The sequence below is a fragment of the Aspergillus sclerotioniger genome, assembly GCF_003184525.1.
Source record: "Aspergillus sclerotioniger CBS 115572 chromosome Unknown BO94scaffold_39, whole genome shotgun sequence".
NCBI classification, from domain to species: domain Eukaryota; kingdom Fungi; phylum Ascomycota; class Eurotiomycetes; order Eurotiales; family Aspergillaceae; genus Aspergillus; species Aspergillus sclerotioniger.
This window is the reverse complement of record NW_020291029.1, coordinates 160,986-187,736: the sequence shown is the minus strand read 5'-3', so window position 1 is coordinate 187,736 and position 26,751 is coordinate 160,986. Positions and strand designations below refer to the sequence as shown.

The window sequence follows — 26,751 nt, the reverse complement described above, 5'->3', positions numbered from 1 at the left end:
CGCTGCTGGAGGGGCAGGTTCGGCCATGGTTTAATTTGGTTTTGTTGTTGGTGTGGTGGGGAATTGGACGGGTGGTGGGTTAGAGATTGGGGCGCATTGAGGGGGGTATGGTGGTAGAACTGCGTATGTAGATAGGTAGGTACCAGGCTGGAGCTGAGGATGTGTCGCGAGTCTAGAAGCGGAAGGGAACTTGAGGATGGGATGGAGGACAATCGCCGCCAGATCTTATCGGGGCTGTTTGGCTGGTTTGCATGGGCCCCGTCACTTACGTACACTCTTGCGGAGGGATGCATCAGCTCCTCCTTACTACTCTCTTCACCGGGTCGACTTGATCTGGACGGGTGGCTTGATATCATATTACTCTCATATTGGTTGCATTTGATTTGATCTAAAAGTGAGTTTGAGAATACTCCGATTTCAGGATGGATCACTCTATGCATAACATGGGAATGGATATGGATCATGGTCATGATCATGGCGATATGGATATGGGCGGAAAGTGCAGTATGAATGTAAGTGTCTTTGTCTCTGGGATATTTTGGTCTTGATGGAGCAGTGGGGAAATGTGTTGGAATGTGCTTCTTGCTAGGTTTGGGGTTACTGCTATCGGGCACTAATAGTCTCGTTGCTAGATGCTGTTCACCTGGTCTACGAAAGACCTCTGCATCGTCTTCCCCCAATGGCACATCACCAGTACTTGGTCCCTTCTGGGTTCGCTTGTCGTTATCGTGCTCTTGACAGCGGGCTACGAGGGCATCCGACAGCTTACAAGGCAATTTGAGGCGGCTCATGCTCGGAGGCTGGGCGCGTATACTACAGTTGCGGTGGGAGGTATGTTCTTCTCAGTTTTGATTGCGTTTGGTGTATCTTGCATGCGGGGGATATTGGAGTCACGGTTTCTTCCTCATCTTCGAGCGTTGGTTATTGGTTTTGTCCAACCTTGGCTGAGATGAGCACCTGACATCCGTCAAGGCAGCGATATCCACGACGATTCTGCCGCGGCCAATGCCCCTTCTAGCGAGACACTACCTGTCCCGAATTCCGGCTCACCCCTAGTTGTAGGCAGGGATAGCCGAAGGGCCGTCGAGCAAAGAGGAAAAATCACCATGGCGGCATTGTATGCTGTGCAGGTCTTCTATAGCTTTTTCATCATGTAAGTCTTCTAACTCCATGCCCTTCCCTCCTCTTCATGCCAAACAAATGTACTGAACTGCGCAGGCTGCTCTTTATGACGTATAACGGTTTTGTCATGCTTGCAGTTGCCGTTGGCGCCTTTGTAGGATATCTGGCGTTCGGAGACAACACCTCCGCCAGCAAATCAGTTGCTTGTCATTAGTGGACTGCAAGCATGAAGGCTTGCCTGGAACCTTGAGCTGGAAACAGTTTTCACTCAGACTCGGCATATGCTTAGCAGTAGCTTTGTTGGGTACTGTGACCGCTTGTCGTTTGATAGCATCAGTTGCACATTGGGTCGAATGAACATGGGGTAGTGCGTCCACTTCAAGTAGCGAATACCGTACTTAGGGAACTTCTACATCACTCCCGTCATCTCCGAACCCAAAGCTGAACCCACCTCCTTCGGGTACATCCCCGGCTCCATCTTGCTCTGGCGCTCCGTGCACAATTTCGTCCCACTTTCTCTTCTTTCCCTCGTATTTCTTCTTTAGTTCTTCCTGTGCCTGTTGCAATAACTCAGGGTGTGACTCCTGCATCTGTGCAACGAACCGCTCGTAAGGATTGTGCACATCTTTTCTGAATCCCGAGACCTGATCGGCCTTGTTGGACAAGAAGTCCAGGGCAGCGCTCAAGTGGGCACGGGGTATAAAGTTCTGCGTAATGGCGATAGCTGGTTCGATGTTGACGACCAAGTGCCACCAGCCCGAGGGCACGTGGAGGATCTCGCCCTCACCACAGATTCCCTCAATGCAGCCCGAGGTGCGCCGTGCCTCAGCATGGAAGCCGAAAAGCCACTCCGCGATGCTGAGTGGGGAAGTCACTTCACTTTGGTCGTCCGATACGTATACACCAGGAGGCGGCGGGAGCTTGGAAGACGACGGGAACATGATCCAGTACTTCGACCCCCGGACGACTGCATTCCACGCGCTGGTAGCGTTCGGGTCCTTGTGAAATGTACTTCCGGACCGCTCAGGTCCAATGATCAGCCATTGCCTGTCAGGACGATCATTCCCCAGCACAGAGAAGAAGTCCTCCCCAAAGCACGGGGGAGGCCAGTAAGTGGCTTCTGGCTCCTGCTCCGGCCGACCAATTTTGAGACCCATCTTGGCCACAAAAGCCCGGTCGAACAGGTATAGAGGGCTCTCGTCGGAGTTGTTCCCCATGTAGTCAACATAAATATGGAAAGGCCAGTCCACTGCCTCTGCGCGGAAAACGGCCTCGCCGTAGTGGTCAAGAAGCATATTCACGGACCAGTTCTTGTAGGCAGGCCATTGTTTCACTGGTTCCGTCAATATGAATGGCGTGTCACTCCATTTCTCATTGAATTCCTCAAAAGAGAGATCGGGAAGACGGGCGATTTGGTTCCGGGCCGGAATATTGTTCACATAGGGTTCTAAAGATATGTGCGCACAATGAAACGGCCGGTGTAAGACATCTGAAAACAGACTGGAGCAATCCAGCATGCACACCTCAGATGGAGGGATGTTAAGATAAGTGGAACGCCATGTACCCTTCCAAGAGAATGAGGCGGGAGGAGACCTGACTAAAGCGTTAGTGCAATGCTTCAGTCTATCTATATAAGTTGCATCATATACGACGGGGTAGATGAAAATTGCCAGAAACCTCTCCAATCAAGCTGCAACCAACTGCCAATCAACGGAAGAATGAGCGCAATTAAACAATAGATCTATGTCTCACCCGGTAAAAAGAGCTTTCCAGAGATCCTCGGCTCTGGTGAAAGCATAGAATGCCTTGCATGTCCGTCCAATACTTAAGAGACTGGGACCATCCAGAGATTCCAGTAACATCAATATCAACTCATCCGGCAGCAGATTAAAGGTTCCAATTGCATGGCGCAGGTTTTCTGCGGCGAGCAACGCATTACCACTGGGCTTGACACCCAAAGGATGGCCGGGAATGGCCTCATGGCCAGATACATCCTCAACACTAGGATCGGGATATGAAGCATAGCGGCCAGCATTCACCTCCCCGTCGAGGGGACGGGCACTGTCCAAGGAATTGATGTCCGGCATTTTCATGCTTCGGAGGAAAGCAAGTGACGAAACTGAATCCTCAAGACTTTCCTGATTTGGTGGGGAAACGACTAGACCGGTCACAGACCGGGCGGCGGTGGTACGCACTAGTAACAGTCGCCCACACACTGCCAGGGCTGTCAGGCAGGGAAGATACCGGGGGGGTAATGCCCAACCCAACGATAACAACGGCTCAAGGGAAGCCCACCGTAAGAATAGTACACAGTGAACACTCGACGCACACCGGCTTGGTCTCTACGGTCGTACAAGGGCCCTGCCTCCAGCGCCCGGCCAGCAAATGAGAGGGGAATGGCAAAAATTCCACGAGCCAAGGACGTGGGTAGGTTGCCCGATGGAGAAGGCGGTGCGTATCGGCTAGGCTAAACTGGCGCTAGAGGTCAAAAATTTCACCGCGTCAGAATGGAAAAATGGGCTACGCAGGGGAAAAAAAGGTAAGAAAAGAAAAAAAAGTTCGCTGTGCTCGTCCCGCCGCCGCTTCTGCTCCCCCATTTTCCCACACCATCTTCGGTGATCCAACTTGAACTTCTTTTCTCTTCCCACCCCTACGACTCTAGTAGTCTTTTGTGATATCTCTCAACCCCGAGAGTTTTGATTCCAGGTTCGTCGCTCCCTGGCCACTGTCTCTCTGCGCATTGCGGTCACCCCCACCATCCTCGCCTGTCGCTAACAAGCCTTTTCAGTTTTACTCCCAAAACCCCACCGTCTTATTTGATCACAGCGTCTCGCCTGTGGTCTATTCTACAACAACACCGCAATCATGGCTTCTAACGACAAGGGTTTGGAAGAGATCCCCGAGGGTATGTACTACTACTTCACTCTTTTACTACGACTTTGTGATCGATATCGATGTACTTTCCTAGCGATGGCTTTCTTGCCTCTCTTGAAGGCAGAGCAAGTCGATAGGAATAGCCACCACATCGCAGCACGAGGAGTAGCTGTTTAAGAACTGAGCTGACCAAGGTCTTCAAATCAACAGGACAGATCGAGTCCAACTACGATGAGGTCACCGACTCCTTCGACTCCATGGACCTGAAGCCCGAGCTGCTTCGCGGTATGTGATACAAATTTTATCCTCGATCCCAATAGGGTCTGGCTCAACGTATTCTGATGGCAACCCAGGTGTTTACGCTTACGGTTTCGAGCGTCCCTCCGCTATCCAGCAGCGTGCTATCATGCCCATCATCAAGGGTACGTTTTCTTTCCCCGTAGTCGGCGCAATCTATGATACTAACTAGGGCACCGCAGGCCACGATGTCATTGCCCAGGCCCAGTCTGGTACCGGAAAGACTGCTACTTTCTCCATCTCCGCTCTCCAGAAGATCGACCACAACCTCAAGGCCTGCCAGGCCCTGATCGTCGCTCCCACCCGTGAGTTGGCTCAGCAGATCCAGAAGGTCGTTGTCGCCATCGGTGACTTCATGAACATTGAGTGCCACGCCTGCATTGGTGGTACCAACGTCCGCGACGACATGACCGCTCTCCGCAACGGCCCTCAGGTCGTTGTCGGTACCCCCGGTCGTATTCACGACATGATCGAGCGCCGTGTCCTGAAGACCGACCAGATGAAGCTGTTCATCCTCGACGAGGCCGATGAGATGCTTTCTGTAAGTCCCTCACATTTCTCGATCCTGCGAAGAAGCACCCTGTGCTGACCAGTTCGATTAGCGTGGTTTCACCGAGCAAATCTATGACATCTTCCAGCTCCTTCCCCAGTCCACCCAGGTCACCCTGCTGTCCGCTACCATGCCCCAGGATGTCCTCGAGGTCACCACCAAGTTCATGCGTGACCCCATCCGTATCCTGGTCAAGAAGCAGGAGCTTACCCTCGAGGGTATCAAGCAGTTCTACATTGCTGTTGAGAAGGAGGAGTGGAAGCTCGACACCCTCTCCGATCTCTACGAGACCGTCACCATCACCCAGGCCGTCATCTTCTGCAACACCCGCCGCAAGGTCGACTGGCTCACTGACAAGCTCACTGCCCGTGACTTCACCGTCTCTGCCATGCACGGTGACATGGAGCAGGGCCAGCGTGATGTCATCATGAAGGAGTTCCGTTCCGGATCTTCCCGTGTTCTGATCGCCACTGACCTTCTGGCCCGTGGTATCGATGTCCAGCAGGTCTCCCTGGTCATCAACTACGATCTCCCCGCCAACCGTGAGAACTACATCCACCGTATCGGTCGTGGTGGTCGTTTCGGTCGTAAGGGTGTTGCCATCAACTTCGTCACTGCTGACGATGTCCGCATGATGCGCGAGATTGAGCAGTTCTACAGCACCCAGATTGAGGAGATGCCCATGAACGTTGCTGGTAAGCTATCGCTCGATCCCGTCCGAAAGTTTTCACCTGATACTAATTGTTCTTCCAGACCTCATCTAAACACCCTAATACCATCCTCTTACGTCCCTCGATGCGGATTACGAATGCAGTTGCCAATAACGCTCCAAGGGTGAGCTGCGGTGGGAAAAACGTTTTGACATCGTTGCGCTTCTCTTGGTAAAGGAGAATCCTTCAAAAAGTGGCTTTCTGTGTCTCCAGCATTTTCTCTTTTAGCAGTGGCTGGCAGGAACCGTATACCCTGCGCGTTTCTGTCTTTCTACTGTTCATGGTTTCCTTTGTCTTTTGTTGCTTATGGAGATGCGACACACGCTTGTGCGATTTTATTGCTGTAATTCATGGTTCTCTTCCGGAAACGCTTTTTCAGACTTTTTTCCTTTGCACTGTACCTAGCTCGCTCTGGTTGGTTAAGGATGCTGCGTTCATACTTGATCAAGAGGTCGGGCAAAAAATGTGATAAGTTCAATCAGGCTTTTTTTTCCTCAAGGCACTTTGGGTGGACGAAGATACGATTCTGGTTCGGACTGGCTGTATACCTGTGTTCAATACGATAGACGAGAGGGGTGCATGCCATTCTATTGGTTGCGTTGGCTAGTCAATACTCAATCGCTTGTCCTCTCTTTGTTGTCGTGTAGACCTGCCTTCATAAATGTTCAACCGTCCAAGTCTCTAATACGGAAGGAACTTGGTTCTGTATTCTTGTATATTCCATCCCTAGAACTCCACTCAACTTCTCCCGTTTCCCTCGTCTCAGCCCTTGCACTGCAATGGAGAAACCAACCCGACCGTGGGATCCCAACGCTCCCTCTCTCCTCTGGGCTCACGAAATCCGGCGTGAGAATATTCAACTCGTCAACCAGCTCGACAACACTCGAGCTGATCTTGCTACTGCCACTGACACCATAGATGGTCTGAAACAAAAGATCGACGAGCTAACTCAGCGACTTCATGATGAGAATAACGTCATCCACAATAGCTTGCAACAACTTGAAGCCCGATTTGACACTATGTTAGGAAGTATGCGAGAGCGGATCGAATGTCTTGAATCCGAGAATCGTCGACTAAGGACTAGACTTGATATCACTGAACAGGAATGCTCGAAACAGGCCCGCGAACAATATCGCATGGAGGAGGATATTCGTACGAGGATCCTTGATGAGGTGCGAACTTCGTTGGAGAGAATACCAGGGGTGTTGAAGATGCATGTGCCGAGGGCTGGACAGACTAGTCCTGGGTCTGATGTCCTTGTTCCAGACTCGATGCCCATGGATTCTGCGCCTGTTGCTAATCCAGATGTCCTGCGGACGCTGTCTGATACTACGTGGGGGTCTTATACACAGGTAGAGGCGAGTTTGGCTAGTGTTGTGAATAAGGGATACACTGAGGAATTGAGTCTGGATCTAGACACTGTTATGAAGCAGGGTGGGAGATCTCTCGCTGAGTACTTGTCCGCTGCGGAGGGAATGACCCCGAGGTTGCATTTACAGAACGCTGAGGAGGAGATACTTGGAGCATTTGTGCGAGGACTTGATGACTTGGACGTGCAGATCCTAATCGAGAAAGAGATGAGCCGGGTTGGATGGACGTGGAGTGCAATGAGGGCCATCTTGCAGGCAGCGATCCGGGTTAGAGAAGCACCTATCAAGGTGGACAAGACAGCCGATCGAGGGGTCAAACAGAACAATGTCGACCATGTCAAGAGCAAGCAGCGAAAGACGAGGAGGTTCATACCCATCGTACCAGCTGATGAAGAAGATGATCTCTTTGTAATGGAGATGTTTCGACATTAAAAGCCGGACTTGTGTCCTGATTCTTGATCCGAATGTTATTCAAGCCTATGATGTCTAGTCGATGTACATATCCTTTTGTTCAGTCTAACCGTTTATGTCTCGCTGTACCGATATCTGCCCACACGGTCCTCGACCTCGACCTCAATCCGGCCCTCCTCGAGCTCCGTGCCGTCGACTTCGATGGACGCCTTCATGACATCGCCAGACTTGACCTCGCCCACGCCCTTGGGAGTGCCAGTCAGGACGACATCGCCCTTCTCTAGGGTCATCACACGAGAGATCTCGGCCAGAAGTCTGGGGATCCGGTAAAGCATGAGGCCAGTCGAGTCGGCTTGGCGCACCTGTGAGCCCACGCTCAGACGGAGGAAGGCATTGTGGGGGTCAGGAAGACGCGACTTGGCGATCTCCTGAGAGACAGGCAGGAAAGTGTCGAAGCCCTTGGCGATGGACCAGGGCAGGCCTTTCTTCTTCGCTTCATCTTGGACGTTGCGAGCGGTCATGTCAATACCGAGGAGGTAGCCTATACGCAGCAGATAATATGCATTGTTAGTCGCTGGCAAAGAATATACAATCAAAGGGGGTTTCAGTTATGACTGACTGTGAATTGCATCCAATGCGCCCTTCTCGTCATTCGGGTCGAGATCCCGAACGGTCTTGCCCATCACCAGAGCCAATTCGACCTCATAGTGCAGGTTGGTACCCTGGGGACGGAGCACAGGACCCTCACCGGGGACGAGAATAGCGGAGGCGGGCTTCAAGAAGAAGAAGGGCTGCTTGGGCTTCGCGCTGTTAAGCTCTGTGATGTGATCGCTGCGAACGACTGCGGCGTTAGCCGATCAAAGCCCATTGTCATGACCCCAGCATGCGGGGGAACGTACGCATAGTTTCTGCCGATGCAGATGACCTTTCTGCAATTGGCCCTGATAGAAGCGGCCATGGTCTCTGCTTGAGGGGAGAGGAATTGAGGGGTTGGGAAATGGAATCGCGGCGAGTGGTAAGCCAGGCGGGTAATAATATATGCTCCCGGCTCACCAGTCGGAGCTCAGCCGATGCGACAGACGGAACAGTCCTCCGCGCGGTGCGTGCGGAGAGCTCGGAATCTCCGAGATTCGGAGCGTCGAGCCGTCAATGATAAGAGATGATGTGGGGGGTACAATTGCTACTGTAGTCTTCCATGTTCAGGACTCTAAACAGACAGACTTTAGCTTTTAGTTGTCGTTCGGATGGTTGCGATTGGATATCGCCATGGGTTGAGATATCTACTATCCTCGATGTCCTTACGTCACCCGTCCAACTGAGAGATGGAAGGACGGTGCCTGCAGTCAGCCGCTTTGTCCGCACTGCATCTGCGCATAGCCATTCAAATCCAATCTGAGGGGAGAGTACGGAGTATATTGCACCCTATACAATAATCACTATTTGAGCACTTGAGAATACTATCTCCCCATCCTCCGTACTTCGAACCTCCTCCAATTCCTTCCACATTACCGCCATCATGCAAGTAGCTGAGATTCTCTCTGACTTGACATCCCTACGCGTCTGTGTATGTATCCTTGATTGATATTGACCCAGCCTCGAGCCTTTCCATTGTCAAGAAACAAGATAATGAATAGCCCTTGTTTATCATCAATCAAGCGTTGGATAATTCAGCATTATCGCATCCTCTCATAACGATAACTAATCACATTCACAGGATCATCATGACGCCCTCGCGCTCGTCACCGTCAATGAGAGGATTCCTCTTGCTGCAGATTCAACCCAGCCGAGCACCATAGCTGCAATCCAAGCAAGCGCAGGGACGAACCAGGACGGTTATGAGAACGAGGACCTCCGTCGCGCTAAGGAACTAGTCGACTTGCATTATGAGATCAAGGCCCGGCATGCGCTGGGGACGGTGGATGAGGAGCTATCGAGTGCTAGGGAGGAGGTGGCTCGAGTGTTGAGGGAGCTTAGCCAGTGAGGAGGGTTTCAGCATTTATCTTGAGATTATTGCGATGGTGTTTTTCATCTGGGGGTTTGGGGTTGGAGTTATCGGTGGGAACATGTATTTGAAATCTCTGCCCCATAGGACAGGGGGGCTATGGGCATTGTGTAATCTACGAGCACCTACTGGTACACTTTGCAATATCTAGACAACTATCTATCTAGACGCGATAATCTCCAATCGCATGTGAATCCTTCCCAAAAAGGCAAGATTGAAGCTATCCTCGGACCGACTCGGGTCCGGGTTGCGGGCGGCGACAGCCCCCCCTTGCGCAGTGCCGGCCGGAGGGAGGCTCACCACCGCATCGTCACGCGTCGGTCGCTGCACCATTTCGACCCTCTCAATCCCTGTTCGGTCACTCGAACTACGGCTCGCAAACATGGCGACGAGCGTGGATGCAAAGCTGCTGAAGCAGACCAAATTCCCTCCGGAATTCAGCCGGAAGGTGGATATGAATAAGGTTAATATCGAGGTGATGAAGAAGTGCGTTGCAAACAAAACCCTGGGTTTCTTATCTGGATGGTGTTATCGGACCTGAACTAACTAACCCTTGATGGTTGTTGCAGATGGATCGCTGGAAAGATTTCCGAGATTCTGGGAAACGAAGATGATGTGGTGATTGAGTTGTGCTTTAACCTTTTGGAAGGGTCGCGGTTTGTATGTGCTATTCTGTTGCTTGCTGGGTTGATGAAGAGCCATCCCTGCTAACTGGTCTTGCGTTTGCTCTGTCTAGCCCGATATCAAATCCCTTCAGATCCAGCTCACCGGGTTCCTGGATAGAGATACGGCCAAGTTTTGCAAGGAGTTGTGGTCGCTGTGTCTGAGTGCCCAGGAAAATCCCCAGGGCGTGCCCAAGGAGTTGCTTGAGGCTAAGAAACTGGAGCTTATACAAGAGAAGGTGGGATGCTTGGTGTCTATTTGCGCTGTTGCTGTGGTCATGCGCTGACGCCCTCGCTAGATCGAGGCGGAAAAGGCCGCGGAGGAAGCCCGCAAACAGAAAGAACAAGAGCGCGCACGCGAGCGAGAGCTGGAAGACCTTCGACGCAGAGAGCGCTCTGAGCGCACAAGGGGAGGAAGACGAGGCGGTGGCCGCGGTGGTCGAGACTTCGATAGACGTCGCTCACCTCCGCGACAACGCAGCCGGGACCGGTTTCGAGGCCCGCCTGGCCGACGAGAGTTTGACTCCTACGTGCCCGCGGGCTCTCGTCGAGGCCGTCGGCCTTCTCGATCCCCAAGCCGCTCTCGTTCGCGCTCCGTGTCTTCCTCTCGGTCACCACCCCCAGCTCGTCGACAGCGCCCCCCTGCCAATGACCGACCCAGACGACGTCGATCGGTTAGCGGCTCTGTGTCCCCGGACCGTGGAGATCGCAGACGGCCCAGGCGACGCAGTCCTGATTACGGTGATCGTGCTAGATCCGTTTCCCGCAGTGAATCATCACGCTCACGCAGTCCCAGAAGAGACCGACGGAGACGGAGATCCGTTTCCTCGCGCAGTCCATCACGTTCACCTGTCTACAGAGATCGGCGGAGAAGAAGAGGCTCGTCTGAACCGAGGTCCCGTTCGAGGTCGCAAGGGTCGGATGGTAGCGGCGCCAGACGCAGAGGATCCTCGCCTCATCCTCCACGAGATGATAAGAAAGAATCCACCGCTGATATTGCAAAGGCCCGCAAGTCCCGTGACGACCACCGCTTGAGTCGCAGCAGAGATCGCGACCACACCCGCAGACGACGCCGGTTTCCGTCCCGGAGTGTCAGTCGCAGCCGCAGTCGCAGTCGAGGTCGATCCGCCAGCCAGGATTCGCGCAGTCCTAGTCGCAGTCGCAGTCGTGGCGATCGCAAGCGACGCCGGTCCATTGAGAGATATGCCCCGGTTGCTCGGAGACGACGCAACACGTCCTCCGTATCCGTTCCCAGTGACAAACGCAAGAGAATGGCTGATGAAGACGAGGAAGCCAAACGTTCATCCCCACGACCTGACAAGCCGAGCTCGAGCGACCAAGAGATGAAGGATGCCACTGAGGTGGGTGAATAAATCTCTAAGGGTACTCGTCACGCTGTTTCTATGGTTTCTTAAGTTCGTTCATGTCCGCAACTCCTCCACTCCTTCCTTCCATTGTAAGGCCTAAACTAACCACTTAATCGTAGCCTGGCCCATCATCCCTTCCTGCCCATCCACGCATCATCAACTCCGGACTACGCGAGAGACTTCTCCGCGAGAAGATAGTCGCGATGCGCCGCACCGCCTCGACCGACCAGGTAGGTAGCACCTGGACATCGCAGTAATCATCCACCTACACCCACGTACCTCCAATCCGTTCACCATCCATCCGCATGTTCCCAGCTGCCTTATGATTGGATTTCCCACCCTACACATGGCATAGCTACTAGTTAACGATCGCTCTCACGTGGTACCATCACCCAAAAAGTATTCCTTAAAAAGGAAAAAAGAAAAGAACAATACAAAACGAGTCTTCCCCATGTAGCAACATCTCCGTCAATAGTCTCATTCCCTCCCCCCTTTCCATTTTCTCCTTGGATGATATTAGCAAAGTTCAAGACACCGCGCAATCCCATGGATCCTCGATAGACTATTTTCGTTCTCAAAATCCAGTTCCGATCGGACGACTAGCGCGCCGACAAGGTTCGACCGTTTTCGGGGAATGCCCCACAAGGCTAAGACAATAGACACTATTTGTTTGTGAATGAAGACTATTGTTTGTTGGTCTTTGTTTAGTTTTGTCTAGGTAGTAGGTAGGTAGGTAGGTAGGACCGTTGAGCCGTTGGTGGGTTGTTGTGATGATCGCTGGGGTAAAGCAAAGGGTGAGCCCCTATACTATGTAGTTTGTGCTTTATAGAGGAAGAGAATAGATAGATGGATTGCTATGGACAGCTACAGATAGAAGACATCATAAATGAGGGAGGTATATCAATATCAACATCAAAACAAATGTGTGTTTTTGTCTACTTAATGCTGAGGTAGTCTTCTTTTTAACATTGCCTATTTTCATACTTCTCATTATCCTTCAATAAAGGACACCAGTTCACCCAATACTGACTGATACATCAACAGTAAGTGCGTAGATAGATTTTCCTAGACATTACAGCTAGATATCGATCAGTTACACAATACATACGACATGTTCCCAAGTACTCCGTACCTAGAAGACAGGATCTCCTCCCCTATCTATCCCAGAGCGAAAAACAACCATATCATATCATATCATATGAATACGAATACGAATACGAAAGATATGACCTACCATACTCTCTATCTAGTCCCTATATACTAAATTGATTATCTTTCTTCTCTATCTATCAATACCCTATTTAATATCTCTCCCCCTTCTACTGTGTACATAGTACATAGTACCAACTAACTACACTCCCCTCAACGAAGATCCACTCCCAATCCTATAATCCCATCAACAAGCCATAAGTAAATAGCCACATATCGCAGATCATATCCCACAACCTCTATACACTATATCAAATCCCCCATCCTCAATCTATCCATACTAGGTATATGAACATGACACCTCCAAATCCCCACCCTTTACCCGACAGCACTATCATGCCCATAATAACAATAACAAACTATAACATACCAAACTAACAAACACCATTAAAACCCACCTCAATAACCTATAACCTATAACATACCCAACTAACTACCTCCTCCACAAACTCACCTCGATAACCATATTCCTTTAGTGCCAACACTGGTTAACCTCAACCAACATACTTAGGTAGTAAAGATAACCATAAATAGAAACATACTACCTATTTGATACCCATATACTGTATGTACTATGTACAGAAGTTTTATGCACATGAACATCTTCGTAATCCTACCCACCGTGTGCCGTGACGTGACGTACATCACCCCGTTTCCCGCACCTGATCCCCTCGGACTGCGTGGCTGAGGCCGCTAATTACGATCGACTTGATAGACCTACACCTCGTCAGATGAGTTGGAACATGTTGCAAAATAACTCGGCTTGGTTGGGGCTGAGGCCGGGAAGAAGGAAGAGGATTCGGGTGAGAGGGAAAGAGGGAGAGAGTTCAAATCACGATGGACGGGATCGTCGGGGGCGGAACGATCTTACCTCGGGTTACGGATTGTCTGCCCCCATTACCACTTTCGGAGTTAGGGTTGGGGGCGGATGATGTGGGATTCAATGAAGATCGGATCTACGCGGGATTTAGGAGATGTCAAGTTGGTATGTGAACCGAAAATATTTTGTTCAAAGAGTGGTAGTAAAACATTCAAAATGGAATGGGATTGGCTGTCGCACAACCCCCGATCATAAGTACTGTACAGGTAATCAAATAACATATCATTGTATCGGCAAAGCGAATGGACTCCAATGAAGGAAAAGCTGAGATAATATCAAACAATCAAGCCAGAATGTAAAAGGGTTCGCCTGCTTGGCCACTATAGACATCCCCTCCTGTCAGGGTACAAAGCTCGAGCAGATATCAAGACAATCTTCACACATATTAGAATTAGAAAATTAGATATATACAGGAGGACTATTCACCATTGATGCCGTTGCTATCGTCGTAACTTCCGGGCTGTGGTTGGCCGCTTACCAGTCGCAAGCAGAGACGCTCACGGTGGCAGTGACGGTGACGGTGATCACGTCGGAGCCAGAGCCGGACTCAGAGCCGGAGCCAGCAACAGGGGCGGTGGTGATCTGAGGAGAGGAACCACCCTCAGTAGCAGAGGAGGCAGCAGGGACGGGAGTGTCAGTCTTGGTAGCGATGGGGACCACAGACTCCGCGGTGAGGGTGTCACAGGGAGTGGTGCTGGCCTCAGCGCTGGCGCCCGAGGGAGCGCTGCCAGTGGGAACGGCACCGCTGGCAGAGGGAGCAGGAGCACCACCGCTGGGGGCGCTACCAGCACCGGTCTGAGCAGGTGCAGAAGGAGCGGAACCGCCCTCGGTCATGGTGGCAACGGGAACAACGGTCTCGCCGGTGAGGGTGTCACAGGGGGTGGTAGTAGCAACGGCTCCGGCACCCTCGGGGGTGGTGGTAGCAACAGCAGGGACGCTAGCAGCACCGGAGGGAACAACACCACCGCTGGGAGCGCTGCCGGAACCAGACTGAGCAGGGACGGCAGGGGTCTCAGAGGGGCTGGAACCGCTGGGAGCACCAGGGGCGCCAGACTGAGCAGGGGCAGAAGGAGCGGAGCCGCCCTCAGTCTGGGTGGCGACAGGAACAACGGTCTCACCGGTCAGAGTGTCGCAGGGGGTGGTAGTGGCGACAGCGCCAGCGCCTTCGGGGGTGGTGGTAGCAACAGCAGGAACGCTAGCAGCGGGGGTCTCAGAGGGGCTGGCACCGCTGGGAGCACCGGGGGCACCGGACTCAGCGGGGACCGAAGTAGCACCGGACTGGGCGGGAGCAGAAGGAGCGGAGCCGCCCTCAGTCATGGTGCCAACGGGGACAACAGTGGCGCCGGTCAGGGTTTCGCAGGGGGTGGTGGAGGGGCCAGCGCCAGCACCCTCGGGGACGCTGGGGGACGAGGCAGCGGGAACAGAGCCGGAGGGGACGACACCACCGCTGGGAGCGGGAGCGCCGGACTGGGCAGGGGCAGAAGGAGCAGAGCCACCCTCGGTCATGGTGCCAACGGGGACAACAGTGGCGCCAGTCAAGGTTTCGCAGGGAGTGGTGGAAGGGCCAGCGCCAGCACCCTCGGGGACGCTGGGAGACGAAGCAGCGGGAACAGAGCCGGAGGGAACGACACCACCGGAGGGGATGGCACCGCTAGGAGATCCAGGGGCACCAGAGGGAGCACCAGGAGCGCCAGACTGAGCAGGGGAAGAGGGAACACCAGTGGGAACAACACCGCCGGAAGGAGCGCCAGGAGCACCGGACTGAGCGGGAGCACTGGGAGCAGAGCCACCCTCAGTCATAGTAGCAACGGGAACGACATCCTGCCCAGTGATGGTATCGCAAGGAGTGGTGGAAGCACCGGCGGGACCTTGGGGAGAGCCGGAGGGAACGGAACCGGAGGGAACGGGGCCAGTCGGGAAAGCACCACCGGAGGCACCAGCACCTCCGCCAACAATAACACCAACGCTGGCAGAGCCACCAGCAGAGCCACCAGCGGAAGCACCGGCACCGGCGCCAGCAGAGCCACCAACGGAGCCACCAGCACCAGCACCAGCGGAGCCACCAACAGAGACGGAACCAGAGCCACCGGCGGAAGCACCAGCAGAGCCTCCAGCAGAGCCACCAACGGAGCCAGAGCCGGAACCGCCAACGGATCCAGAGCCAGAGCCACCAACGGATCCAGAGCCAGAGCCACCAGCGGAACCGCCAACAGAGCCACTGGCCGAAGCGCCAGCAGAGCCACTAGCCGAAGCACCAGCAGAGCCACCGATGGAGCCGGAGCCGCCAACGGAACCGGAACCACCAGCAGAGCCACCGACAGAGCCAGAGCCAGAGCCACCAACGGAGACGGAGCCAGAGCCGCCAGCAGAGCCGCCAGCAGATCCGCCAACGGAGCCAGAGCCAGAGCCACCAACGGAACCGCCAGCACCGCCACCGACGACAGCGCTGCCGCTAGGAGAAGAAGGAACACCGGAGGGGATGACACCGCTGGGAGAGCTGGGAGAGCCGGTCTTATCAGCCGAAGCGCCGGAAGGTCCAGGAGCGCCAGACTGAGCGGGAGAGGAGGGGGCGGCGCCAGAGGGAGATCCAGGACCACCGGTCTGTTCAGCCGAGGCGCCGGAAGGACCGGGGGCGCCGGACTGAGCAGGGCTGCTAGGGCGGGAACCGCCGGCGGACACGGTAGGAACGCTAGCGGCAGGAGTCGAAGCGGCGACGGGAACGCTGGAGGCGCCCTTGCCGGAGCCGGAACCAGAGCCGATAGAGACCGTAGGACCGCCAGACAGACTGCAGCCGGTGAGCCATTCAATGATGATCACTTCAATGGAGGAGCTGATGTCGACACCGGCAGCACCACCGATGACAGCGGACAGCTCGGCGCGAGAGTCGAGAGAAATGGAGGCCAAACTCTCGCCAGACAGCAGAAGAGAGAGAATACCGCTGATGTTAACACCGATGAGAGTGTCGATGGTACCGGTGATGAAAGTCTCGAGCTCGGTGATGATGTCGGTGGACAGGTCGATGGTGACATCGCCACTCAGAGCGAAGGAAAGCCAGAAGTAGAGAACAGCCTTCAATTCGACACCCAGGCTGCAGCTGGATCCGGAGAGCCAAGTGGCCAGAGCAACACGAGCGTCGGCACTGACGGAACTGGCAAGCTTGCCGGCAATACAGGCCTCCAGAACGACTTCGACGTCGGACTCAATGTCGGCGGCGAGGGAGGACTTGAGGAAGGCAGAGAGATAGGCTTGGGCGCTGGCGGTGAGGGTACCGGACGTCTCGACAAGGGCGCTGATGGCGGCTCCAACGGAGACAGTAGTGAGACCAGCAGTGGGCACGGTGCCGATGGTAACAACACCGGTGGCGGTCTTGCCCTCCAACCAGGCCTCAACGGCAACCTTGAGGGAAGCACTCAGAGAGCACTCGGAACCAGAAAGCCAGGCCTTCAGGGCAGCCTCGACATCGGCAGCCAGGTCGGCGACAACACCGCCGCCGGCACAGAGGGAGAGACCAGCACGGACATCGACGTCCAATTCGACACCGACGGATCCGGAAACGAAAGCAGACAGGGAAGTCTGGAGAGAAGAGCTGAGGACGACGGCAGCCTCGAGGTCGGTAACGGAGAAGATACCGTCGACAGTCACGTAAAGATCGCCCTTGGCGGCAACCTCGGCGCAGGTGGGGATGAAGAGGGCCAGACCAGCACGGACATCGACGGACAAAGTAGCAGATGCACTACCCTCACACCAGGCCAGCAGAGATGTCTTGAGCGACGCATCGAACTCGGCATGGGCCCGGATCCACGCAGCCAACTCCGCACGTGCGGAGGCCTCGATGGTGCCGGCTGTGCAACCCAGAGCACCACCTTCAAGGACCGCGGCTGCCTGAGCGCTGATACCTGTGAGGAGGCTGGCGGAGCTCTTGACACCGCCGCCGAGGAGGGCCTCAATGAAGCCGGTCAAGTCCTCGCCAATGTCGGTGAGGATCTCGGCAACGAGGCCAAAGGTACGGGCGTCCAAGTCCTTGGTGGGGAGAGCGAGAGCGTAGCTCGCCAGACCGGCGAGCACGAGAAGCTTGTCAGAACGCATGGTGCCGAAAGGGCAAAGAATGTATATCGGAAAGTGGGTAAGGGCGTCAGCGAGTGTCTGGAATGAACCTGTCAAGAAATCCGAGAATACAGAAAAAGGGAAAGACGGGCTGGCTCGAAGCAGCCCAATTGGTTGGTTAAAGACAGACAGATAAAAGAATGAGGGTCAGTAAGGAAGGACAGAACCCAAAGGACAAAACAAAGTGACAGACGAAGGAGGACTTGATGTTCAATGGAAGAGGTGATCATCGGCGAGGTATATATACCCCTGAGCGAGTTTTCCAGCCGTGCCAGCGGGATCGGGCGATGGAGCCCTCCCCCAAGTCTGGAACCCACGAATGGAGCTGCACCTCCCAGCTGAGAGCATGTTGGCCCATCTGTGATCACTGATCGAGGGACCCGGATCTTCGAGCCAAGCTAGCCAAGTGGGTGCGCCGGGTGCCAGTGGAAACTAGGAGGCAAACCAGAGCGGACTACCGTTGTAGGTGGGTGCATCCGAAACAGACTAAGCAGAATGAGCATACTATTTCAGGGAACGGGGTTTCCTCCCACTGCGAGCGGGTCGCTGGTAGGATGATTTTTTGTCAAGCAGAGGAAAATTGTAAGCAGGGGGAAAAGCCTAGGCCGGTGAGCCACAAGCCCATGAGTCCGCCACCAATTGAAGTTCCGACTGCAGCCGTGGGGAGAGCCTCCGTTGTCAGGGAGTTGACTAGTAGTATTCAGACGCTAATGCTAGAATTTCAGGGTGAAAGGAATTGACCGAATTGATTGATTTGAATGAATTGATGGATTGATGTGAGACATCAGCAGCAACAGCATTGTCATTGTCATCATCCTCATCATCACCCGTGGGGTGGTCAGCGACGGAATGCCAACCACACGGTAGAGTCCACCAAAGTGATGTTGGCTCTGGTGATCGGACGGCGGGCCAATGACACCCCGGCCATGCAGACCCCATAGATGCATACTGTGTAGGGTAAACAGAAGGATAATCCTCCCAGTTGCCGGCCTGCCGTCGAGCCCGACCCATGGGCGATCAACACGGCCGGTGTTTTGTCCCTGAATTGTTAGCCTGGTCCACTGCGCCCACGGGAGAAGTCAAGATGAAACTTTAGAGTTGCTTAGGTGCCCTTTCAAAATATCATCAAACCGCTAGGAAAAGTCAAATACGGAGTATAACCGAAGCTATCCAGGTGTGGTTAGAAACCCAGCAAAAGTCGGGCAGGCAGAAGAGGGGGAAAAGGGAAAAAGGAAAAAATGGGAAAAGCAACCAAAAAAGGCGTTAAGATTTTGTGACAGATGTGCGTTGTTGACTGATCAACTAATTTCCGGGGCGGTGCATAAATCCAGTTCCGGAGCGTTAGAATAGGAAAGAAGAAAAAAAATAAAAAAAAACAAAGGAAAAAAAAAAAGAAATCCCAATAATGATAGAAAACCATGCCCAGCCATCCCCAGACCACCACCATTTCCTCGTATCTATCTAAGTAGATTATAGTCTAATCAATAATTGAAAGGAGCACAGATAAGATCTGTGCATCATGGCCATGGCACGAAAGACAGAAGACTGGTAGGTCGGTAGTATCAGGAAACCTTGAGACTCCGGATGAGAATTGAACAGGGTCACCTCTCTCCACTCCAAATATAGAATTTAATTTCCCCCAGGGAGGTAAAAAAAGCTCACTTCAAACAAGCCAGCTGGGGTTCACTAGCCTAGATGAGTTCCGGGGGCTGCCTAGTTACCTACACTGAGGTAGACTGAAGAGTGCAGGGGACAATAAGCACACCCTCTGTGCACAACCAAACATGGCCTGGTGGAGGCCGTCCTAGCACGCTAAACTAGTGCGTTAGCTTCGCTTTTAGTCAGGGACAAAAAGCTGCGGGTGCAATAGGCACTACTTTAGCTTACTTTAGCGCGTCTGACAAGAGGCCTTGCGACTTGCGAGAAGCAGAGAACCCAAAAGAACATTTAATGGCAAACTGTACCTGCCTCCAGACTGTCGTTTTGGGGTGCAGCAGTCTAGACTGCTCCGAGATACCAATATTAAGGCCTGGCTAGTCAACACTGGCAAGGATGCCCCGGAGGGTCAATCGTTGCCCGAACAGGCGTTCCTGACCCGAAGGCCTCGTACCTTTGGTTCCTGAGGCTCCACCCCCCTCCTCCCCCAATGGCCTGAGCTGCCGGCTGCCCGCTTTAGCCAAAGGCTAGTGAAGTAGTGAGGAAAGTCGGTCGGTCGATTTCTCCCCTCCCCCTCTCAGCCAGCGGGATCAAGGCAGTGGACACTGGCAAGTGGGAAGTGGCCAGTGGGCAGTAGTGGACACAGGTTTGTTCGACTCTGGAACGATGGCATCTGCGAGATCACTGACTTCGTGGTTTCATCGTCACTTGCAGATGGGTTCGATCTGTGTTCGTTCCGTGGAAACTCTAAAAGGCCGACCCAGTGAGGCATACCAACTTAGAGTGGCCCGGGTTTTGGGGCAACTAACCACGGGAGATTTCCTGATTCAATCAATATTGATTGCCCTATTCCTGCACCTAAAAAATAGGCGAATAGCAATTGGCATATGCTGCCACTGGAGAATTGATCGGGTACCAGCTGCCAAGTCATTTGAGGGGAAGGAGGCGGAAACCATCCGGTCAGTCAGTCAGTCAGTCACCACTACTGCAGCCAGCGTGCAGGGGGAAGAACTCCGGAAAGGCTCAGTCTCTGCCGTCCCCTCCCTACAAAGCAAGTACAACGGCGATGAAGACGAATACGACGACGACGACAATGACGATGACTGGGGACTCGGCCTCGCATGCCTTTTTAGGAAGCCGCAGGCCATCCGGTGATGTCAGGTATGTCTGGCAGGTCATGTCAAGCTTCACGCCAAAAGCCCTCTTGACAGTCACACCGTTCATTCTCCATGTTTCATAGTCGTACTAGCTCCGTGTGCTGAGAGCTTCACGGCAGGGAGCTTATTCCACGTTCTATTTTTGACCGGGATGTTCCATGTCACCGCTCTCCTTTTCTCCGCCAGTTCATTGACCTACCTAACCCCGTCTCTTGTATCAAACACTGGGATGACGCCACAGATCTTACGAGTCATGACTTACAGTTAGCACACGCATTCAACCCGACCGCGCTTTCGGAAGTCCTTCCTCGCATCGGCAAGAAAATCCCTCAAGAAACAATTTGCACGCCTGTTTGTGGTTCAGGAACAGGAAATGGTGAACAGGTATTTCTAGAGGTGCAAACATGAGATGAAGAATTGCTATAATTTTCTCTGCTGAGATGCCCAGAAATCGAATGTCCACTTTGTCCGATCTATGAGTTGTGGGTCAACAGGTCGGCACATATCCTATTAGCATTGACAGCTGCTGCTGCTGCACTCTTGACTGATATGCTCAGGCCTCCATACACTTTTGAATTATATGAAGCCTCTGGCAAAGGCACAGACCCGAAATTCAAGAGTTTTCTATAATCTCGGATGCGCCTCGATTGCCGGGAAAACTCAATCAACCCCTATATTGAAAAGGCTTGCAGAAAAGACGGTTCGAGATCTAATCCCATGTCAATTGTGGTATGACTGCATTAGTATCTCCTAGCCCATCGATCCTGCAAGCCATTATGTAGTGCAAGAAGGAAAGACATGCATATACGGGACTGGGGCTGCAGCCTACCAGTCACTAGCAGCCACGCCTCCCTACCGCCAGTTCTCTTTGTCATTGAACTTTGAACTTGTGACCTTGTCTGTAGTGAAAACTGTAGATCCTACCATATATGTAGTGGAATCATTTTCGTGTCCTATGCAATACTGGCATCAGGTGTTTTAATTCTGCCTATCTCGAATTATGCTGCGCTCTTCTCGGAAGAGGGGAGGTCGAATCATGGAATTCCTAGGGAATTAAGATTAGGTCTACGTTCTAGATTGTTTAATTAGTAAATCAAACAGTACATCATACATACATATGGTTATAGCTCAAATAGACCGTACTTTATGCCTCTCGGATTTCTCGGAACTATCAATATTCCCCAGTAAAAGCCGTTCAACGGCGGCAGCAGCTAGTAAATTTAAGAATCCGGATTATTGGATACACTGATACAATCGTAGTATATAACTGCTAGAATATTTATTGAGTGACCTTTTATGGCTACTTCCCGCCATCCCTGCTACATTAAATCGTAATGGTGGGTGGTGTTGTACCCGAATACTTATATATAACCCATAGCTCTAGCAATAATGTTATCATTCATCACAGGGATACCCACCTACGTGGTGTTTGACATTGACAGTTAACTAACGCGTTGAGCTGTTCTCCTGATTAGTACATAAGACCAATGCAGAGAGAAAGCCCGCCATTGGAGCCAAACTAGAAGTATAAACCGTGGTCGCTGGTTTGCGCTAAATCTCCGGGTTTCAACGTCGCGTCGAGGCAAAAGCACGGTTGCATGCGTCAATGAAGATGCAACGGAGACATGGCTCGCCCCGATGATTGTCAATTGAGGAAGAGAAATTGATCTTGCAAGTGCAAGCAAGGAGGGGGCTCAGTACTACCACGTAGGTAGATAGTACTTGCACTCATCGAGAGGGATGATTGTTTGTGATGGAGCGATTGCCCGGGGCAACGGGGGCTTGCACGTGACCTGCACCCAGCCACCCGCAATTCGAAGTTGGATGTTTCGAATTACTACGGAGTAACCACAACACGCCGACATCGACTACTAACCCTTTGCAGCAGGTATCATTGGGGCCAACTGGGCTGGATCTCCGGGCTGACACGTCAATGTGGTCTTACCGAGCTCTCGAATGATGCCCTCCCCCCCCTCACGCTCGACCGCGCCTACTAGCTTGCATCGCCAGCCTTCGTACCGTGAGATGTCCCGCGCCGCGATCTCCCGCTCCGGGTCCAGGCGGACTTCCCCAGAGATCCAGAACTCGACCGCCTTTCGAACCAATTCGTCCATCACTAGACAGTACTCTGGGGGTGACAGTTCTGACGACGAAGTTCCCGAACCGAAATTCAGCGCGTCCGTCAAGGCCCTCCTGGACGAGGATGGACTCGACCTGTCCCCGCGCCTTCGCGGCGAGCGCATGGGATCAGCTCGCTCAAGTCAGGAAAGACGATCTCGCACAACCTCTCCTCAAGACCAATCGACCGGGAGCCCTGCGCCTCGCGTGGTTCGCCTTGCCCCATCCCTGAATAGCAGTGGCGGCAGGTCTAGAAGGGAGGGATCGCTCTTGTCCAACAGCGAAAGCGCAGATCAGGACGCAAGAACCAACTCGAATGATTTCATCACGCCCGCCCCGCGGCCGCGCAGTGTGCGCATCAATGGCTCCCGTAGCCATACACGCTCGCCGGCGTCTGTATCGCCCTCCCAGAGACGATCGGCTGAAAGGAGCTATGTCGACGAGCATGGAAGTGCGGAGCGTTCTGAAGACGAAAGAAAGTCGAGGTACGAGGATGACTATGCTCCTCGGACTGGAACTTCATCGGTCCTCCGCACTCGGAACCCGGAGGATATCGGCATGCAGAGCTCACTGCGAGTGAAGAGAGTCGGAAGGCTCACCGGAACATTTTTAAACGGCCCCGCAAGGCGCGGCGTATTACGACGACAGAGTGAAGAGAATAATGAAGATCGAGAATTGGATGCAAATATTGACAACGCCGACTATCACTACAAGACTACAGCGAAATCCTCGTCCCCCAAGGTATCATGGGCGGATCCAAGCCCACCACCTAGGTCCGACGAGCTCCGATCCTACGATCGTGCCGACGGGCCCTTTTCCAGATCCTCATCGCCCAAGTCTTATGGATCGCACTCGAAGTCGACCCCCGGGTCTTCCTCAGAAATGTCCTCGAAACCGTCGAGTTCCAAGGACCAGCCTATGTTCAAAGTGCCTCTTCCGCCAACGTTGCCCTCGACTAGAGACCAAGAGAACGAACCCCCGCCGACCTTCAAGCGCGTCAAGCCTCAGGGATTCAATTTGCTGGACAAGCCCGAGAAGCTGGCCGTAGTATATGGCGACGAGAAGAAAGAGCAGGGAGAAACACCCGCAGGGAACGGGAACTCCCCCAGGAAAATCTTAGCAACAAGAAGCAGTAACACGCCTCACAGGCCGGCTCCTCCTCCTCCCAAGATGTCCGTTCTTGAGACAGCCACAGCCACAGGTGGAGCTGCCACAGCATCCCATTCGCGCAAGAAGCGCAACCAAGTTTCTGTCAACCATAAGCCTTTCACCCGGTTAGACTGTGTCGGTCGTGGTGGAAGTTCAAGGGTTTACCGAGTCATGGCCGAGAACTACAAGATCTTTGCCTTGAAGAGAGTTAACCTGGAGGACGTCGATCCCATCACCTTGGCTGGGTACAAAGGTGAAATCGACCTGCTCAAGAAACTGGAAAACCTTGACCGCGTCGTGCGCTTGTTTGATTGGGAGCTGAACCAAGACAAGCACACGCTGAGTGTCCTCATGGAAATTGGAGAGTCGGATCTGGAGAAGATCCTTACCTACAAGCTCAACGCTGAAGATGCCAGATTCGACATCAACTTTACTCGATACTACTGGAAGGAGATGCTGGAGTGTGTCCAAGCTGTACATGAACACAACGTTGTGCATTCGGATCTGAAACCCGCGAATTTCCTCCTGGTTCAGGGCCGGTTGAAGCTGATCGATTTCGGAATCGCGAACGCCATTCAGGATAACACTGTGAACGTGCATCGTGAGCAGCAAGTGGGGACGCCGAACTACATGTCGCCGGAGGCCTTGATCGATTCGAACGCTTCCCTTGGCCTACCTGCAAGTGTTGGAAAGATGATGAAGCTGGGAAAGCCGAGTGATGTGTGGAGTCTGGGATGCATTCTCTACAAGATGGTGTACGGCCAGCCTCCGTTCGCCAAAATCGCCAAATACTATGAACGCATTCTAGCCATTCCCAATCCGCACGTGAAGATTGACTTCCCAGCATTCGGTGTAGGAGGCGTCCCCGTGCCTCCCGGCCTGGTCCGAACGTTAAAGGGTTGTCTCCAGCGTGATCAGACGCTCCGACCAACCGTGGAAGAGCTCCTCGGCCAGCGAGACCCCTTCCTCTACCCCGACGCACAACTGGAAGGCGCCGTCCCAGTCACACAGGACATGCTAAACCGGATCCTGGTAAATGTGGTCAACCACTGCCGCGTGCGCGGCATCCCCAAGGACGAAGAACTTGCCGCCTGGCCGGCCGGATTCTTCGCCAAGATCAAAGCTGCGTTAGAGGAAGGCAGCTAACCACCGCCACCACTGCCCTTTTTCCTACTCCTTTCCTATGTGTCCTGTATCTTCTTGTCCTGATACCTCATCGAATGATCCGATGAACCCGGCGTTCCAGTACACACTACTTATATCCCTTTCCTATGTCCGACATACTTTCTTCACTTCTTGATCTATACATCCTTCTTTCTGCACGTTTTGGTTTAGGGTCCTGGAAATCTGGTGTTTTTTTGTATTGAGTCGCGCTTCAGCCTGGATGATTGTTCGATTGATTGATTGCATGTTTTCATTAATTGCATTGGAAGCTGTCGGCTTTAAACACAGCATGGGAAATTCGGAGTTTGGGGTCTTTTGCGTATAAACTTGGATGATACTTGATTTATTATACTTCGATTATAAACGTGTTGCTTTTGATTGTATATCGTCTCTACGTGTTGATCGTCTCAAGAGATGCATTACCAATCAATAACCTACGCAGATTGTTTCAATATAGAGAAGACGAATTACCACTCGAACCAAGCAAGCTCTTTTCATTCATTGGTAAATGTAAGCTCACTCACTCGCGCGAAAGCGAGAGTCAAGTCATGAAAACAGAACAGAACAGAACATGGAAACGGAAACAGAACGGATACTTTGCGCGCCGTTTAACGCCACACCCACTGATATAGTCTATGTAAAGACGAACACAAACCAACGCAACCGGGCATATTTTGAGATGAGGAGGATATGGTATGGTATGGATATGATGTGATGTGATATGGAGAAGGCGGGTTCATAATCATGGACGAGAAGTGAACGGGGTGATTAAACGAGGAGGACGGCGCTGAAGGAATTGATGATTAGTATTGCTGATGTGGAGAGGGCAGAGGAAAGGAAGAAAAAGGACTTACTTGACCGTGCCATCCAAGTCGGGGTTGTTGGTGATCTGGGCCCATTTACCCCAGACGACCTTACCGCTGGTGGTGACGAGACCCAATTCGGAAACGTTCACTTCGACAATGGTACCCTTGGTCAAGACACCCAGTTGGGTATACAGAGGGTTCTGGGGGTTCTTCTTGACCGAGAGGATGGGAAGCTGGACGGTGACACCCAGTTCAGGGCTGGAAGAACAAACACATTACGTCAGTTGAATGCTCCGCATCTAACAGACAGTGGAAGAAGAGGGGAGAATACGTACTGTGTAACATTGGCCTTCTTGTAACGCAGACCCATAGGACGAATGAACCGTTCGTACTTGACAGGCCGTCTGGTGAAGTCACTGCCGACGAAAGTGGGCTTGGTGATCATGCGCTTCCAGGACTTTTTGTGCGTCTTCTTTCCGGTGTTGACCACCTTGAACATCTCCTCCTCACTGATACCCTTAACCTTGGGCAGGGGCACAGCGAACTTGGCCGCCTTCTCATTCCGCTTGTCCTTGATGGCGCTGGAAAGGGCCTTGGCGTTGGTGGCCTGCGACCGATCGAGCAGGTACTGGGGCAGAGGGGTCTTGGAAGGCTCGTCGGGAGCAGACGACTTGACGTTCTTCTCCTCCTGGGCCTTGATGCGCTTGCGCATCTGGATCTTCTCCTTATGACGCTGCTGCTGGTACAGCTTGGCCCTCAGACCACGCAGGTTCTGCGCATCCTTCGACTGCTTGTGTCCCTCACGGGCCTGGCGCTTGCGGACCCGCTCATCATGATCGAGCCGCTTACCGTGCTGCTTCTGCCAGCGTTCGATATATCTATTCCTTGGTCAGTATGCTTGTTGCTTGTTGCTTTTTTTCTTTCCGTTTGCCGATATCCCCGGAGATAGATACAGCTCGGGGCGGGGAGGGAGGGGAGTGAGACGAACTCGTTCTGAGGCTGTATACGAAACGATCAGTTAGCAAGCCATTCTCCCTCAATCAATATATCCCATCCAACATACCATGATGAATCAACCGCGAAAGGCGAGTATAAAGCAAAAAGATATAACCAAGCCAACGGCAAGCCCGAAGAGAGAGAAAC

At 53.0% G+C, this 26,751-nt stretch overlaps 11 protein-coding genes across 11 annotated transcripts; 7 read left to right on the top strand and 4 right to left on the bottom strand.

The window, feature by feature from the left end:
- The first annotated feature begins 307 nt into the window (after positions 1 to 307).
- Positions 308 to 1,559, top strand: BO94DRAFT_579001 (low-affinity Cu transporter). Its single transcript, XM_025615239.1, has 4 exons — positions 308 to 512; positions 633 to 831; positions 973 to 1,153; positions 1,219 to 1,559. Exons 1-4 carry the CDS (start codon positions 423 to 425, stop codon positions 1,334 to 1,336), a joined length of 588 nt encoding a protein of 195 aa, XP_025462641.1. The 5' UTR covers positions 308 to 422; the 3' UTR covers positions 1,337 to 1,559.
- BO94DRAFT_477148 (putative F-box and JmjC domain protein) lies at positions 1,521 to 3,209 on the bottom strand (the record flags this gene model as incomplete). Its single annotated transcript, XM_025608632.1, has 2 exons — positions 1,521 to 2,715; positions 2,875 to 3,209. The coding sequence occupies 2 exons, from the start codon at positions 3,207 to 3,209 to the stop codon at positions 1,521 to 1,523; spliced, it is 1,530 nt and encodes a 509-aa protein (XP_025462640.1).
- Positions 3,210 to 4,345: 1,136 nt separating this feature from the next.
- Positions 4,346 to 5,792, top strand: tif1 (putative eukaryotic translation initiation factor 4). The gene is made up of 3 exons (XM_025606553.1): positions 4,346 to 4,418; positions 4,476 to 4,834; positions 4,896 to 5,792. The coding sequence occupies exons 1-3, from the start codon at positions 4,403 to 4,405 to the stop codon at positions 5,679 to 5,681; spliced, it is 1,161 nt and encodes a 386-aa protein (XP_025462639.1). The 5' UTR covers positions 4,346 to 4,402; the 3' UTR covers positions 5,682 to 5,792.
- A 540-nt stretch (positions 5,793 to 6,332) lies between these two features.
- BO94DRAFT_550656 (uncharacterized protein) lies at positions 6,333 to 7,355 on the top strand (the record flags this gene model as incomplete). The annotated part of the gene is made up of 1 exon (XM_025613502.1): positions 6,333 to 7,355. The coding sequence occupies one exon, from the start codon at positions 6,333 to 6,335 to the stop codon at positions 7,353 to 7,355; it is 1,023 nt and encodes a 340-aa protein (XP_025462638.1).
- BO94DRAFT_628331 (fumarylacetoacetate hydrolase family protein) lies at positions 7,013 to 8,366 on the bottom strand. Its single transcript, XM_025617476.1, has 3 exons — positions 8,234 to 8,366; positions 7,954 to 8,165; positions 7,013 to 7,875 (listed from the first exon to the last, which is right to left on the bottom strand). The coding sequence occupies exons 1-3, from the start codon at positions 8,290 to 8,292 to the stop codon at positions 7,448 to 7,450; spliced, it is 699 nt and encodes a 232-aa protein (XP_025462637.1). The 5' UTR covers positions 8,293 to 8,366; the 3' UTR covers positions 7,013 to 7,447.
- Positions 8,367 to 8,566: 200 nt separating this feature from the next.
- Positions 8,567 to 9,488, top strand: BO94DRAFT_539809 (uncharacterized protein). The gene is made up of 2 exons (XM_025612782.1): positions 8,567 to 8,898; positions 9,049 to 9,488. The coding sequence occupies exons 1-2, from the start codon at positions 8,851 to 8,853 to the stop codon at positions 9,313 to 9,315; spliced, it is 315 nt and encodes a 104-aa protein (XP_025462636.1). The 5' UTR covers positions 8,567 to 8,850; the 3' UTR covers positions 9,316 to 9,488.
- A 230-nt stretch (positions 9,489 to 9,718) lies between these two features.
- BO94DRAFT_590259 (PWI domain-containing protein) lies at positions 9,719 to 11,622 on the top strand (the record flags this gene model as incomplete). Its single annotated transcript, XM_025616007.1, has 7 exons — positions 9,719 to 9,822; positions 9,906 to 9,996; positions 10,073 to 10,237; positions 10,298 to 10,424; positions 10,480 to 10,922; positions 11,003 to 11,359; positions 11,485 to 11,622. The coding sequence occupies 7 exons, from the start codon at positions 9,719 to 9,721 to the stop codon at positions 11,620 to 11,622; spliced, it is 1,425 nt and encodes a 474-aa protein (XP_025462635.1).
- Positions 11,623 to 16,178: 4,556 nt separating this feature from the next.
- On the bottom strand, positions 16,179 to 17,540 carry BO94DRAFT_430122 (putative cell wall protein; the record flags this gene model as incomplete). The annotated part of the gene is made up of 1 exon (XM_025607473.1): positions 16,179 to 17,540. A coding segment is annotated over one exon (1,362 nt), but the record flags the coding sequence as incomplete, so codon positions are not given.
- A 2,262-nt stretch (positions 17,541 to 19,802) lies between these two features.
- Positions 19,803 to 20,866, top strand: BO94DRAFT_539805 (uncharacterized protein). The gene is made up of 2 exons (XM_025612781.1): positions 19,803 to 19,860; positions 19,929 to 20,866. The coding sequence occupies exon 2, from the start codon at positions 19,929 to 19,931 to the stop codon at positions 20,367 to 20,369; it is 441 nt and encodes a 146-aa protein (XP_025462633.1). The 5' UTR covers positions 19,803 to 19,860; the 3' UTR covers positions 20,370 to 20,866.
- A 1,353-nt stretch (positions 20,867 to 22,219) lies between these two features.
- On the top strand, positions 22,220 to 25,268 carry BO94DRAFT_539803 (serine/threonine/tyrosine protein kinase MPS1). Its single transcript, XM_025612780.1, has one exon. It carries the CDS (start codon positions 22,328 to 22,330, stop codon positions 24,782 to 24,784), a length of 2,457 nt encoding a protein of 818 aa, XP_025462632.1. The 5' UTR covers positions 22,220 to 22,327; the 3' UTR covers positions 24,785 to 25,268.
- Positions 25,238 to 26,732, bottom strand: BO94DRAFT_539801 (rRNA-processing protein NSA2). The gene is made up of 5 exons (XM_025612779.1): positions 26,672 to 26,732; positions 26,597 to 26,607; positions 25,944 to 26,486; positions 25,657 to 25,866; positions 25,238 to 25,589 (listed from the first exon to the last, which is right to left on the bottom strand). The coding sequence occupies exons 1-5, from the start codon at positions 26,672 to 26,674 to the stop codon at positions 25,571 to 25,573; spliced, it is 786 nt and encodes a 261-aa protein (XP_025462631.1). The 5' UTR covers positions 26,675 to 26,732; the 3' UTR covers positions 25,238 to 25,570.
- Between the last annotated feature and the right edge of the window lie 19 nt (positions 26,733 to 26,751).